The following is a 16,344-nucleotide window of genomic DNA, read 5'->3' as shown; positions in this document are numbered from 1 at the left end:
AATCGGTCCAGGGGTTATCTCAGAAAAGCGTTTCTGCATTTTACATGTATTTGAATAGGCCGCGTCGGAGTTGGGCCCGAGCTAAAGCTTCCGCTTAAGTAGTTACTCATGGCAGGTTTACTTTCCATTGCCGCCACCCATGAGATTATCTCACCTTCTCTGAATTTCCGCTTGACGCTCTGTTTTGCTGTGTTGCTCACCATACAGGTCGCATACTTGCTGGTAAGCTTCCTAGTTGTTTTCCTCCTCTGCGAATCAATGTTATTACGGTTATTACTCTTATTACGCGACCAGTCCTCACACACATTCCTAAAGCGCCGCCAAATCAATCTTGAGACTTGACAGCTATTCGGCGGTACGTTAATATTTTGCTGCCTTTTTCCCTCCTTTTGGATGGCGGTAGTTATCGGTATTTCCTTCGGGGTGTGAAGGCCAGTCTTCTCATCGATTCGTTGGCTGCGCGATTAACTCGAGATTAGGGTCTATCGAGATGCGTTCAGTTGTCACCATCTATTCAACGATCACGCGCAGCGCTGTTGCTTCGTTAGTTCAACCTTCTTTGTTTAGACTGATCCAGGGACCAGGAAAGGGTGTCGGTTCGTAGTGAGCTGGTCTGTATGCTCGTGGAACGAGTTCCGGTCGAAGAAAACGCCATTTGCGTTTAACTTTTCCTTTTGCTTCATTATTTCCTCGAGTGACGGCTCTTCGCGACGCTGGCAGATCCTCGGAACCATATACCCGCGATATGGTTTAGATAAGGTGGAAAATAAAATAATGCGAAACAGCATCCATCATCAAACCCTGCAATAACCCTTAAACCCATAAGCAACATGACTGTCACCCGTTACCTCGTCTGGTTTTTCCCTAATTGTACAGCACTTTTCGTGCAAAATTGGCAACTGGAAAAAAGAGTCGCAAGAGGTTGAGAAATTAAGCGATCTACTAAGGGAGAGAGCCGAGGCAACGTCCAAACAGGAAGGGAAAGCGGAAATTTAACCGTTGTTTGTGAAAATATTTGTCGATCAACATCTTTTTATTCAAAAAGAAAGTAGAAAAAACGCCGCCAGAAGTGGAGAACAATTGCGTGTGCTTTGAATGACGCTTCTGCAGTTATCAGTCGAGCCGCCTGATGTAGTGCACGTACTTCTCTGCTGTGCTTATGTGGGTGTTTTTCTAACCTTCCGCGGTGAGCGCAGTACGTCTAGAACCGCAGCGTCCTGCGTTCTACGCAGTTGTACGGGACTCTACGCATCGTTGCTTCCCAAACAATACGAGTCGGTATCGGCACGTAAGAGGAAGCTTTAGCTCGGGCCCAACTACGAAGCGGCCTATTCAAATACAGGTAAAACGCAAAAACATTTTTCTGAAGTAACCCCTGGACCAATTTTCATGAAATTTGTTGCATTTCAGTGAGAAAGTTAAAAATTCTAGTGACTGTTGGAAGCGGAATTTCGATTTTGGGCCTGATTTTTGTTAAAAAGATTTTTTTAAATGTGAAAGTTTGAGAAAAGAAATAGAAGCACGAAGTTTACAAATTAATAGCTCTGCACCAAGAACAGATATGACGGTTCTGTAAATGGCACCCATTAGATCATTGAAAGCGGACAAATTCAATATGTCATTTTATATATTACGTGAATTTGTTACGTTGTGCACACGGGTTCTACAAAAGCTGTATTTTCATATTACTGTTCTTCTTTAATTCATATGTAACATATAAATTTTGTCCGCTTTAGATGCACTATTAAATGCAATTCACATAATTGTGATATCGTTTCTGATTGCTGAGTTGCCAGAGTTGTAAACTTGATAGTTACGTTTTCAGAAAATTTTCTATTTTTGACACTTAATAAAAAATTGACGACCTAAATCGAAAATTCAAAACGAACAGTCACTAGAGTTAAGTTTCTTTCTTTTTTTTAATGCAACAAACCTCGCCAAATTTGGTGCAGTGGGTGCCGAGAAAAACGAATTCTCCTTTTACATGTATTTAGATAGGAGCACCCGAGCTAAAGCGTCATCCTAACTTGGTAGAGCAGTAAACGAGGGATCTAAAAGAACTGTGATTGTTCTGCAAATATATATTTCTTATAATTCTTCCAGAGCTAATTCAAAAAACGCTACTAGAAATTTTTATTTTGCACTTTCGCTTGTTTACTTGTTCTTGGCAGTGTTCTTCCCGGGCTTCTGTCCTGCGCGAGTCCATTTGATGTGGTTCCTTGTTTGCCAAGTAAAGGAGAGGTGTATCTCACAGGCGTACCTGTGAGGTGCACCTTATTTCATTTCTCTTTTGCACGTTTACGCGTCTTTATGGCGAATGGTTGGCGTTAATCACGTTTGTACTAGTAAAGGTACCCCCCCCCTCATTTGCATAGAAAAGTTAACTTGGGTTGCCCCCACCCGCGAAAAAAAGAAAAAATCCTGGATACGTGCCTGTGCCGAAACGTTGGCTCTCGCTTTTACCTTGTTCTCGTTTTGCTCATCGATTTTTGTAGATTGTACTGTCACGCACATTTTCTTTTAATTCTCTCTTTTTTTAATCGTTGTTGAAGTTGAATAAAGCATTGCTGGAAAACGGTCAAAAGATCAGGTCGCGTGAACGCTGATTACAAAAATTGAATTATGGGGTTTTACGTGCCAAAACCACTTTCTGATTATGAGGCACGCCGTAGTGGGGGACTCCGGAAATTTCGACCACCTTGGGGTTCTTTACCGTGCGCCTAAATCTAAGTATACGGATGTTTTCGCATTTCGCCCCCATCGAAATGCGGCCGCCGCGCCCGGGATTTGATCCCGCGACCTCGTGTTTAGCAGCCCAACACCATAGCCACTAAGCTTTCTTTTTTTTTTTTTAACCTGCATTGAATGAGGTATTCCTGCAGGAGATGAGGCTTACGAGCAGAAACAACGATCACGTTCTTTCATGTCAGCCCAAACGATTTTAATTGCTAAAAACCGAAGACGCAATGAAACATTTACCTATGGCGTTACTTTATACATACCGATCAGCCTGACAAATGTCAACCATAAAATATTAATTAGAAATGTTGGCGAAGAGGCTGCAGTCAGCAATTAAAGAATTGATAGGGTCAAACACGAGGAATAAAGGTATACCTTTATTCCTCATGTTTGACGATAATATGACAGATATATTCAAAGCACGGTCAAACTTTGAATGTTGTTATGCAGTGCCACTCGGAGTCCCCATGTGGAAAGTTGACCTTTGAAAAGGCCTTGTACTGTATATATGATTTGCTTTTGTCGACATTTGAGTACGCGAATGCTGGTACTGTTATTAGCGAAGATGTGCATACGTGGTTTACATCGTGTTTTACAAGGATTTCGGTTATCGTTCCCATCCGTCTGTTTTTCTTCTAATTTTTATTAAACCTTTTTTTTTCTCTGAGGGTAATTAAATACAATCTGATAAGCTGTTCTAATTTACATACAGGCGAGGTCAGCCTTCTGGTTTTCGTCGACGATATCGCTATTTTCTGTGCTGTGTAGAGTTTTGAAACGAGATCAGACTGGAAAACGGGCCCCCGCCATGTGTCCCAAACTATAGACCGAAGCCGGTTATGTACGAGTGCATGGTTGTGCTGCGAGGACAGCGGCTTCTCGGGCGAATTTCCATCCTTCAGGAAAACGAGTATACCGGGTCTAGATATTTTCTCAAATCCCGAATTACTCTTTCCGCCAGAGAAGAAGGGTAACCGTGGGGCTAGATTTTGTTAATCACGACCGTATAAAGTCAACACACGACGAGGCCAAGGGTATTCAGTGTTGTCCGATGATGCGTGCACGCCTGTCGGAGTATTCGCTATGCATAATATGTTTTGCCAATAAACACAGTTGCGGCCGTGCGCCTTTGCTTTCTTTCATACCCCCTCCCCCCCCCTTTCTTTTTCTCATTTGCGCACAATTCATGGGTGACTCTACAATTGAATTAGTACTGTTCTTTAGTGTCGTTTTAAGCGTTTCCACAACGCCAGAGCATCGCTGACGGTAGCAAATGCGAGGGTTATCGTAGTGGAAGTCCTGGATTTGATCATTTACCTAGAAGATATAACAGTCGAACGCCTCTAAAACGAACTGCTTGGGGCCTCCGAAATCATGCGTTATACAGGTCACTTCGTTGTAAAGGTCGCGCGCAGCGCACAGCCCACAATAGAACCGGGACAGAATTATTCCTTCGTTGTACAGGTAATTTCGTTGTAGAAGCGCTCAACTTAATCTGCGAGCTTGCTCCGCATGGTAGGGAGCGGCAGAGCTACGATATATATATATATATATATATATATATATATATATATATATATATATATATATATATATATATATATATATATATATATATAGGGTTCACGTGTCATGGTGGGTCCGTAAAGGTCTGTTATAGCCGTGTCCTATAACGCTCGTGGATACGCGGCAAGCGGGAGTTTACTTTTTTTTTTTTCTTTCCGCAGGGAACGGCGCAGAGGCCGGTGACGATGACCGTGCTGAACGAGAACGAGCCTCGCCGGGAGCCGCACAGTGTTGTGCAACGCGACACGAGTGTCGAGTGGCCCTCGGTGCGGCTCACCGACGGACCTTTGCCGCTACGCGGCCGGCTGCAGCTGCGCCACGGCGCCCACTGGTGGTCCGTCTGTACCCGGTCCAAAAAGTGAGCAGTCATTCCGTCTGCCTCCCTATAAGTTCCTTGCAAAGGACCAGCAAGCATGCCAAATTTGGTATACCCGCGGTGTGCTGTCCTGGACGCTGTCAAATGCCGCCATCGTTATCAGCTATGATTGACCCACAGGGCTGCTACCGCCACTGTGATTGGCTTTAAAGGGCGCCATTGCAGAATTCGGCAAAAATGTAGTAGTTTCGACTGAAAGGCGTATCACTGATTGCGGTAGCAAATTATTAGCCAGCTATATGAACAAAGGTTAGTAGTTTCATCTGCCATATAAACTGCTGTAAACACTCGTTTACTAACCAAATTAACAACGATGGTGTCACGCGCGCACAGGCAGACATGAATACATCGCACTCGTAAACGGCGGACACTCGCTGTCAAAACACTTGCGTGATGAAGAGCAGCAGCAGCGACGAGCGCATTCCCCTTCGTGCTGCTTCTCGCTTCAACGCGAACTAAGCGCGCGAGAACCCAGCGCACACGAAGCTATCAGCCCTTGGTGCACCTAGACTGTACCCATCGCAGATCGCTTTCAAGATCCCGCGCGGCCGCGGCGATATTCCTGCGGCGGCTGCGATATGCAGCCGCCGCAGGAGCAGGGAGAAAAGGACGGAAGACGGCGCGCGCTTCGTTTCCGCCTTCCTCCCTTGCGCGTGGTGAAGGCCGGACCCCGGCCGAAATGTCAAAATTAATTTTGTTTTTGCCTTTTAACGTGCCGCTGCACCTTTTTAAGGTTATTAAACACCGCGCCCGAAGAACTACTCCCCCCCCCCCCCCACCACACACACACAGGACAATTTTTTGTGACAGAGAACACCAATTCTTAATGCCTACACGCCCCTCCTCCATCCCCCTTCAAGCTTACTGAAGTTGCAACTTTGGATGCGCAGGAAATATTTAAATTGTACGAGATACGATGCAAAATAAAAGAAGTACATGGCTTAAATTGACGTCATCGCCGCCGCCATCTAGGGTACTAGCATGTCGAGAAGCTGCGTAAAGAAGAAACGTGACAGCATGACAGAACGACAGGTGCGCCTTGCGCCGAGCGGCAAATCGTAAGCAGTGATAATCCTGCGAAAAACGGTCACCGTCAAAAAGCAAAACGATGTGCGCCTGATGATGTGGTGCACTGATGTTGGCCGCCACGTTTGGGTACTAGCACGGTGAGAAAGAATCTACAGCGCGAGCGCTGTTGAGTGCAACATCGGTGCCTCGAACCCAATCTATATGACACTTGTCGGCTGCTTTGGGGAAAAGACGGGGAAGGCGGGAAATAGAAATTCAAGACGATGAGCAAAACGAGAACAGGGTAAAAGCGGGAGCCAACGTTCTGACAAGTGGACTTGTCATTTCTTGCCTTGAAAAAGACAAGTCCACTTATCGAAACGTTGGCTCTCGCTTTTACCTGGTTCTCGTTTTGCTCATCGTCTGCTGTGTAACCTCGAATTCACCATGTTTAGCTGTGGACGGCGCGCCTGGTCTGCGACAGCTAGGTGAAAAAAAAAAAAAAGCAAGCGGGAGCTAACCTTTTGCTGGTAACTGTGCTCCACTGATTGCGAAAGTAGCGGCGTACGTGCCGACTGACAATGGGCGGGCATCGTTTAATCGGCAGCGTGAAAGGATGCGACGCTGATGGAAAGTCCTAGCGTGCCGCTATTCGCCACGGCCGCTGCTCGCCTTCACGCGCCGTGCCCAGCCCACGCCTGCGGCGCGGTCCTTCTTCACGGCCGGCGCCGGCCATCCTCCCTGGCCACAGCGTAGCAGCGCGCGCGTGCGACCGAGTTACGACGGGAGCGTGGAGGTCGCTTGCTCCAGTTGTGAGGCCATCCCAGTGACCATGCGTGCGCGGCGCGTTGGCATTGACTGTGGCACGGGTCCGATGAAAGGACAGCCTGATGCATTAGAATAGCCAGCGCGGGGCGTCCTTTTGTTAGCGGGCCCCGCAAAATCGCGAATGCCACGGCCAAGACGCGCTCCTGAAGACGCATTGTTCGCGCTCGGCCGCCATGCTGACGCGGAAGCGCATTTGGCGCGCGCGCCGCCACTGGGGCGGATTGGGCACGGTGCGGTTCAGCGCGCCCGAAGAAACAATTCCCCGCGGCCAGGCCAGAGTCAAGGGCGCCATGATCGGTCCGCGGGCACTCTTGCGACGCTAATGACGTCACGCCACCGTTCCGACACTGGTCCTGCTCACCTCCGGGCTGTACTGAAGGGGTCCGCTGGTCAAGTGGACAGATGAATGCCGTAATGTCCCAGAGCGCCGCGGATGGTTCGTCAGTTTTGCATGTGCGTCATAGCTCCCGCATTGTTGGAGGTAAATCCGGCGATTAATGTACGCCACCGACTCCGCGCTGCATGATTGTTCAGGCGACAAAAGTTAATTCACACCTGGAATCCAAGCGTATGACGCGTGGTACGAGTCTTAGGTCCCCGTGTGTGCCTGAGCAGAAGGCCTAGAGGCGGTCGTGCCCAAGCGTGGTAGCGCCGAGCCTGTACCAGGCGCTCTGCGGTGATAGGGCTCCGAACACCCCGACAACATACCGCACATGTTTTTGTGCCCGAATACCAAATTATTCACAATTTCTTCTGTGAATGTAAAGTATATAAATCCTTCTATAAGTTTCCGCGCATGAGTGTCAGCGTCCAGTATTCTTACTGACTGAAAAACAGTCTCAAGCGGTCTTAATTGTCTTGTATGCCTAAGAACGGTGTAGCTCCATTTTACGAATTCATTAATTCAGCTTTATTCCACATTTTTCCAATCGTAGATGGGATGCTGGGAACGTGGCAGAAAGGTTAACAACGTTGGCTTTTGGCAAGTATCGAAAGGGAAAGTAGAGCGTAACATGGTGCGAGAAATAAAAATAAATAAATAATAACAATAGCAAACAACAATAATCACGAAAAAGTAGAACGTAGCGCGCGGACAAACGGAATGCACATAATGGTAAAAAGAGTCAAGAGAAATGGTGGTGTCAGGCGACAACAATGTGGTACATCTCGCGCAGAAAACAGTAACAGTAGTGGTAGCATCACATCAATACGGCATAGGATGTACAAGGAGTAAAAAATCTATACAAAAAAAGAAAAGAAGAATGCCGTGTGTAATGTGATTAAGCATCACCGTCACATCTCTTGTTACGAATCTCTGCCTCCCACATTTTATGTGCTTTTAAGCAAGTGAATGCTGTTTTCAAGTTTAAGGTGTCAGTGCGTCTGGATTAATATTTAGCGATTGCAGTCTATAATTTCTTACATGAAAATAACCACAGAAGGAAACTTGTTTTCGTACAGCCTCCTTTCACAGTCACTTTCCGAAGTCGCACATTTAAGATATTTAGAGATCACAATAACTAAAAAAGTCGAAGCTGGAGTTTGCATTTTCCCACACAGTTTGTGCGTCCGCTCTCAGTTAAACTGTCATTATATATATATATATATATATAATGAGAAGCCAACAAACACTGACACCAAGGACAACATAACATAACATATGTTGTCCTTGGTATCAGTGTTTGTTGGCTTCTCATGATATGAATAATAATATCGGGCCCCTCGGTTAACCCCCTTTCTTCTCGTTTATATATATATATATATATATATATATATATATATATATATATATATATATATATATATATATATATCAAGAGACTGCTTATACGATCTCGACCGGGTGAGGTGGGTCTTCACCGCAAGAATCAGGAAAGACGACGAAGCCGGGCATCGTGATGATGAGAAAAAAAATTGGCAGTGGCTTAGCTCGGCTATGCCAGGATAGACGTAGCGAAAGCTAAGGCATAGCATGGTTAGCCTTGGTTAATATTGATTGCAAGTCCAGGTTAATCTGGTTGTCTAGCTATGTTGCGGCGTTTAGCCAGTCGTTCGGCGCGACGTTAGTCTGTTTCCTGGGCGATTCGCTTCCTCTTCATCTCGTTCCGATGTCGATTCCAGGCCTCCTCCTGCTCATCAGAATTGTCGCCGTCCATATACTGCCGCCTCAACCGTGGTTGCGGCGCACGCGAGCTCTCCTTTTCAATCCTCCGACATGTTATCAGGCATGCGACGCAGCTGGCGAAGCGAGCGGAGGCGAGTGCAACGACGAAAAGCGCGGTGTGACGTCATACTAAACGGCGGTTGCGGAAAGGCACGGCGCTGCACAGCGGCGGAACACCTGTGGCTCGGTGCTACCAGTGACGCATGCGCAGTAGCGACTAGTGAGCGAGAGAGAGAGAAATATCCGCGGCGAGGCGTGAGTTGTGACGTCATGTGCCTCCTCGGAGCACCGCCACGGCGAAATCGCAAGATCGCGGCCAGTAAAGCTTTCGCTTTAAAAAGTAGAAAAGATTGTATTCACTTTATTGTGACTCTCATCCGAGTCTCGAGCAGTTGATCAGGACGGCCTTCTGATCAGGACGGCCTTATATAACCCCTTGCAGTCTTGTAGTCGTCGCTGTCTCCTTGGGGAGCCTGTGGAAGTAGGGTCTGCCGTCGACGACCTCCTGCCCTTCGGGTTTTCTTTCCTCCTTCCTTCCCTTTGTGTCAACTTGGGGAATAAATGGGGTGACGCCCTTGCGGTCCGGTGGTCGTCGCTGTCCCCTTGGGGAGCCTGTGGAAGTAGGTTCTGCCGTCGACGACCTCCTGCCCTTCGGGTTTTCTTTCCTTCGTCCTCCCCTTTGTTTCAGCTCTGGGAATAAAAGGGGTGACGCCCTTGCGGTCTGGTGGTCGTCGCTGTCTCCTTGGGGAGCCTGTGGAAGTAGGTTCTGCCGTCGACGACCTCCTGCCCTTCGGGTTTTCTTTCCTTCTTCCTTCCCTTTGTGTCAACTTGGGGAATAAATGGGGTAACGCCCTTGCGGTGTTGTGGTCGTCGCTGTCTCCTTGGGGAGCCTGTGGAAGTAGGTTCTGCCGTCGACGACCTCCTGCTCTTCGGGTATTCTTTCCTTCGTCCTTCCCTTTGTTTCAGCTCTGGGAAGAAAAGGGGTGACGCCCTTGCGGTCTGGTGGTCGTCGCTGTCTCCTTGGGGAGCCTGTGGAAGTAGGTTCTGCCGTCGACGACCTCCTGCCCTTCGGGTATTCTTTCCTTCGTCCTTCCCTTTGTTTCAGCTCTTGGAATAAAAGGGGTGACGCGCTTGCGGTCTGGTGGTCGTCGCTGTCTCCTTGGGGAGCCTGTGGAAGTAGGTTCTGCCGTCGACGACCTCCTGCCCTTCGGGTATTCTTTCCTTCGTCCTTCCCTTTGTGTCAGCTCGGGGAATAAAAGGGGTGACGCCCTTGCGGTCTGGTGGTCATCGCTGTCTCTTTGGGTAGCTTGTGGAAGTAGGTTTTGCCGACGACGACCTCCTGCCCTTGGGGTTTTATTTCCTTCGTCCTTCCCTTTGTGTCAGCTCGGGGAATAAAAGCGGCGACGCTGTTTCGGCGAAGAGGGCAATTATGTTGACATGGAGAAGCCCACTTGAACGCTTCTCACACTTGACAGGTCGATCATAACAGCGCTCTCCGAGGGACCGCGTCACGTTTACGAGACGAGCCGCGCCTCCCTTTTCTTCGTATTTTTCTTTCTGGGCGGCGCACCAGTGGCGATTTTGCACGTTCGGCATGGAATGATTTACCGAAGTCACGTGTCTTAATCGGTGAAGCTCTCTGATGCAGTGTGACGTCTCTCTGCCGGTAGCAAGGCTCCCTCGAATGTAAGGGCGCGCGTGTAAGACCGGCGACGCTGTCGCCGCATCGCGGATCGAACTCGGTGCATACCGCCTATAGCGATTTGATATCGACTTCGCACGGCGCATGCACAATAAGCGGCAAGCGGCAACATAGCGATGTGCCAACATTCGTACTTATGTCACCGTTCCCGAAGGCTGTCGGTCGCCTTCGCTTCGTAGATGGGTGAGCCTCTCTATGTGTTGTTATGCTGACACATTTCTTAATTTCAGAGCAGCACTGTTTACCTCTGCGTCAAACGGGAAACAAGAGACAGTGCATCGGCGCAGCAGCATATAAACTCGCTCAGTTACGAACGGTGTCAGCGATGTCATCCGCGTTCTCACTATAGAACTACATGGTCTATAAATGAGCCGAGCACAGTTTTCTCTAATAATACGTTATAGGACGCGCAAACTGTATGTGTGATGAAGTTTAAAAAATTGGCCGACGAAATACGCTTCTTGGTAATGCGATCTTTGAGCGCAGCTGCTGTCGTATTTCAACAACAGGCAACCACATACAGAAGACGCAGTGCCGAACGTAGGCGGTTTTGCGTTTCGGATTGGGCAGCACACACCGCGATCCGCTGCTATCGAGCCGGCGCTCCGGCGATGCGCCATCGCGCCATATTATAGTGGGTCACCGCCGTGGAGAGGGCGGAAGATTAGCAATTATCAGTTAATGTTTCTTCTGAGGTGGGATGAGGAAACGGGTGGAGAACAGGGTGTTGAGTAGAGGTCACACACTCATTCACTCACAGACAGGCCTCAATGTGGCCGCACAAGGTTGGTGGAAAGTAGAAGTAAGGGGACGAAACGCTATAACGGTCTTCGGAGTCACCACAACGGCACTGCGCCAAGTAAGGGGAGGCATAGGGCAAGAGTGGAGGCGGGAGAAAGACAGCCAGGCGCAAGCACTGCCACAGGCGTCAAATGCCACTGAGGAACGGGCCCCGCAAACGGGGAAGCGAGAGACACGGCGGAGAGCCTTACAGCCACGCGACGCGGAGACAGAGGAGCGGAGAGCCGTGGATCAGGCGCGTGGTAGAGTCACTGTATATGCTACCAAAGGTAGCATATACAGTAACTCTAGCGCGTGGCGGCAAGGAGCGCCCGCTGCCGGCACCGCGGCAGTGCCGCGACAGCGGGTGAAGGGACGGCGAGGGTGGAGTGGACGGTAGCGGCAAGTCACCGTAACGGCGCTTCGCGGAGTAAGGGGGTAGTATCCCTGTATATGCTCCCGCAGGGAGCAGAGTTGCGCATAGGTCCGCCAGTATGCTCCAGCTATGCAGTGAAGCCACTCCTCTCGCGCGCAGGAGGCAAATGCCGCGCGCCGTTCCATTTGCTTTTTTGCCTGCTGGTCGCGAACTACATGCCCCTATTGTTTGCAAGCGCTGACCAAAGTGGCACTTTTTAACGTCGACTACGCACGAACCATTGGCGTAGCCGGAATGGGGCAGGGTTCCAACCCCCCGAAATTTTCTTTGTATGTACGTATACGTATATACACACATATACAAATGCATGCACAAATGTACATATAGGGGGTAGGAACCCTTGAAGTGAAATCCTGACTATGCCCGTGGCTTGAACAGCTCAAAAGTTTGCGTGCTAATGCGCTGTACCTTGCAACAAAAAGCGGTGCAATGTTTTCCAGCATGCATATGAAGTTTTCTCATCGAGGCTTTTTAAAAAAGGTGTTTAAAGAAAACGCCACATACGTAAGGTGGATGTGAGTGCATTTTGGCTTCAAAAACCAGCCGTTTAATGACTGTTGCCAAGAGAACTATTGTGCCTGCAGTTATGTCAAGGACTGTTAAAAGAGCGTCATTTATCACTAACCGTTGTTCACAGCAGCTACGTGTTCGATATATGCGGTGCCCACACGTACATTTAAACGCATTTCAAATGTTCACATGCGCACATTTTATGCAAAGCTTTTTTTTTATGATTCGCATTTCGATGGGGGCGAAATGCGAAAACACCCGTGTACTTAGATTTAGGTGCACGTTAAAGAACCCCAGCTGGTAAAAATTTCCGGAGTCACCCACTACGGCATGCCTCATAATCAGATCGTGGTTTTGGCATGTAAAATCCCATAATGAAATTTTTTTTTTACGATTCATTCATACCGCCGACTTACCAGTTGCTTCGTAGCAGCAAATGTTCAAGTGCAAAAAGATTAAAGATGGACGAGTGTCTAGATCAAATTTATTTCATACAAGGGAATGGATGACCAATGGCTGCTGGCAGAAGGCCAAGAGTGCTGGCTCTTGCAGCCTTGGGGGGCAGAATTCAAAGCAACTGGAAAGACAAGCTATTAAGAGTAATAACAGGTTATTTTTATTGTACAAATCACATCAAGATGGCAAACTTGCGAAGTAATTATTCACACGTTGCGGACTGCAGTATGACACGTTTTTCTTGATCTTTTCATACTACTCGGGTCAATTTGCTATAACACAGCGCTTATTAAACATACCGGCAAAATTTTACATTGCTCACGTCGACTAAAGCCGATCGAACAAGCAAGACATTGCGAGTGGTAAATGCTGAAGCTATGACAGCTGTCTCGTAACCGCGCGCGCACGAGATTTTGGTTCGCTACAAAACAATGGGCACTAGCACATCAATCAACGTTACATAAAAAATCACGCCGAGAAAAAAAAAAGAGAAAGAACAGGCAAGAGAAAAACCAGGGTGCAGTGGGCAAATTGTATCTGCTAGTATTTACTCTGTTTTGAACACACTGTTCGAGTTCCGCATAGTCAGAACAACCGTACAAGCAATGCAGCGAATTGGGCGAATTGGTAAGTTAACATTCCTGGCATATACGTGCAGCGCGACATTGACGTGTCGTTCATTCTTTGTCCTGTGTCTGCGTCGCGCTTCGCTTACATGGCAAAGATTGTGCAAGTGAACAACCTTTCATGCTACCCTTACGCATCTCAGCGTTAACAGGGGTGTTACTCGAGATAAATGTTGCTTTAGTGTAAACAAGGCGAATGCATCTCGCATATCCTGGTCCCTTTCGGAGCCGGCCGGTCTGTACTGATGCGCAGTAGCCATACTAGTCACCAGCGCACGTCTGCCCATCCGTGCGGCACTGCGTAAAAAGCTTTGCGACCTTCTGTGCAGTTTGCGCACTTTAGTGCGCCGCACCTCGTCGTTCTGGAATACAAGTGTCAGTATGATGTGTTTCGTATCACTTCACCAAGGTCCTTGACTTAATAGAGAGTTTTAGAGTACAGGCTTCAAATGTTTTGGGGCCCCAAAGAAATAGCGTTGAAGCCACTGTGCATGCGTGAGACGCAAACTGCGTTTGGGTTTTGTATTGGGCATGCTATTTCACTGATTTAGCGGGAGCCCCAAAAGCTGCCCCAAATGATTTGCGTAAACAAACATGGCGGCACCCATTGAAGCGACGGCTCTAACCTAGCACCAAAGTGAGTTTGATTCGTGGTGACGCGTGAAGTTTGCAAGCTAGGAGAAGTGAGTGCGGTTATCGCTTTCTGTCAACTAGTGTGTGTTATGAATATTGATTCATTAGACGCCGCTGATTTCGAATTCGATTGTGGATTTTATGGCCCGTAGGCCTAACACGGCTTAGCTTGGCTGGTGAAGGCATAAAGGTTCTTCGTAGGAAACTCAGTGGGTGAAGGCACGTAAAGTTGGTTACTCAAAACTGAGCGCAACTAATTGTTTGCTGCTTTCAGAATAACCTCTAAATTGTAATTAAATGCAAATAAACAAAAGTTAAAATTACTGTTCTTATCATAAAATTGTATATTTTATTTAATTCTTTCTAATAGCTTTTCTTTGACGCCGTAGTGGCACTGTCAGCGCAAGACGCTATCCGCAAACGCAAAGCCCTATTCTAAAACTCTTCACTCCCGCATACCCCAACACTAACACCCGCAAAGCTCTTCGGGACCCCAAACTATCGGGATCCCTATTCTAAAACTCTCTAATATCGTCGAATAACGTACCTACAGCCCGGAGCCGATGAATGCAACGCATGCTCGACGGTCTGCTGATTGCAATGTTGATGACACTGACAGAAATGATGAGTCGGCATCGCAGCCATAAAGTTGGCTTCGCAGCGGCGCAGTTGAACATTGGACGTCATTCCGTGCCAAGTGATAGCTCTTGGCGAATAGCGGTGCGAGCGGCGCCGAAAAAGTTATGCGCAACTCTGCTCTCTGTGGGAGCACGTGCAGGAACACTAGAAGTGGGCGAGAGGATAGGCGAGAACATGTGATCCGGCTTTGGAGGACAAGGGGAGAGCAAGACTTGCGTCGCGCGCGAGAGATGGCAGCAGGAGCGCGTGGAGCTAGAGCAGCGCACGGATGATAACCTTGGTTACGACGAGGCCGATGGCGACGCGAAATGCGGGAACCAACGCTGCAGAGCTGCGCTGTAAAAGAAAACAAGAGAGAGTCACTTATAGCAGCCCGTAATATACATGTCTGGATCACAGTTGCTGTTGTTTCAGGGTGAAACAACACTCGTCTCAGGGTGAAACAATGCGGCTAATTTGCACAGACATGTACATTTTGCTACGTTTTGACATTATTTCATGTTAGCGATGCACGTTTTCCACAATATCCGAAGCTAACAGTCTGTGGCTGTAGACATCAATGTAAATAAAAGCACCGCTTTGGCAAATCCAACGTGGAAAGCTGCGCTTGAAGACTTCCATGTGCAATAACATTCTATCATGCCCAGTGTATGCCGTAGATCAATTGCTGTTTCGCTTTTCGGGCAAAACTGCTATTTTTATGGACGGACCTCTATGACTCAACCACAGAAATGTGAGTTGTAAATGTAAGCTGTGAACTTCGATAAATTAAAAACCATCCATTTTTCCTTACAAAGCCCTTTTAAGTTACTAAATATGTGCCATGTTAGTGAAGCTCCAGTTGCACAGCATATTCAAATAGAAGGTATAAATAAACATAAGAAAAGTAAATTGATTAATTGATTGTGGAGTAAAAGATTGTAATAGCTTTCTATAGTTTATCCTGTGCAAGTAGAACAATCTTTTCATCCTCATAAAATGCCTCATCCTCAATATGTAGACTGAGGTCCATCCTTCTCACATTGTATCACAGCAGTATTTATTATGGTTATCAAGTTTCATGATAAGAAGATTAACCGAATTTTTTAACAATATAGTTTTAACCATATAGACTCATGCCATCTAAACTTTAAAATAAAATTAGAAATGAAGTATTTTTTTGTTTTGCCTCCTTGTAACTCTTGTTGCTAGCTTCTTTACAGAGTGAAATGAGCAATGTTCTTGTGAACAAAGCAACAACTCTATTTGCCATGTCAAGCTATAGCCATGTGTTGGTGCATTTTCCACGTTTAAGTACTTGGGTGTAGTAATGGATGAAAACTTGCATTGGAAAGAACAGATTAATAATATATCTAAAAAGCTTGCTTTTGCATGTTTTATGCTCATTAAAGCCAGAGGTTACTTTTAACATAACAAGCTTCAGTCTTTATATTTTTGCTTAGTTTGCTTACAACCGAGTTATTGTAGCGAAATATCGGGGCTTTACTTACATGACGTACATGTATGGTTCCAAAAACTCGCTTTAAGACTTGTAACATTTTCGTCTCCTCATTGCTCAAGCACCCAATTACTTGCGCATACTCGGATATTACCATTCATGTAACAGCGGTTTCGGTGAATGCTATAATCAGCATTACTTTTCCATTACCCTTGAGTTTGTTTTGTTTACCAACCTGTAACACAAGGCACATAGCCAACGGCAACATTAATCTCCCTACCTGCAGGAGCGTATATGGCGAAAGATTAATTCAATCCATTGGTGCTAAAATTAGGAACTCCGTTCCACTCGAAATTAAACTTGCACGCAACTTTAAATTTTCTTGTAAAGTACATTTTTAATCAATCATGTAGCAACGGAACTTGTATTCAGAATGCTAAGTC

At 47.1% G+C, this 16,344-nt stretch overlaps 1 protein-coding gene across 1 annotated transcript in view; it reads left to right on the top strand.

Annotated features, from left to right (window-relative positions):
* The window catches only part of bark (C-type lectin domain-containing protein bark beetle), a 100,818-nt gene that overhangs the window by 56,709 nt on the left and 27,765 nt on the right, over positions 1–16,344 (top strand). The window contains exon 2 of the mRNA XM_075673553.1: positions 4,467–4,663. Within this exon, the coding sequence (XP_075529668.1) occupies positions 4,467–4,663 (197 nt within the window). The remainder of the gene's footprint in view (positions 1–4,466; positions 4,664–16,344) is intronic.

Source organism: Dermacentor variabilis, chromosome 1 (assembly GCF_050947875.1).
Source record: "Dermacentor variabilis isolate Ectoservices chromosome 1, ASM5094787v1, whole genome shotgun sequence".
NCBI lineage: Eukaryota > Metazoa > Arthropoda > Arachnida > Ixodida > Ixodidae > Dermacentor > Dermacentor variabilis.
The sequence above is the reverse complement of the archived record's forward strand: the minus strand, read 5'-3'. Positions and strand labels throughout refer to the sequence as shown.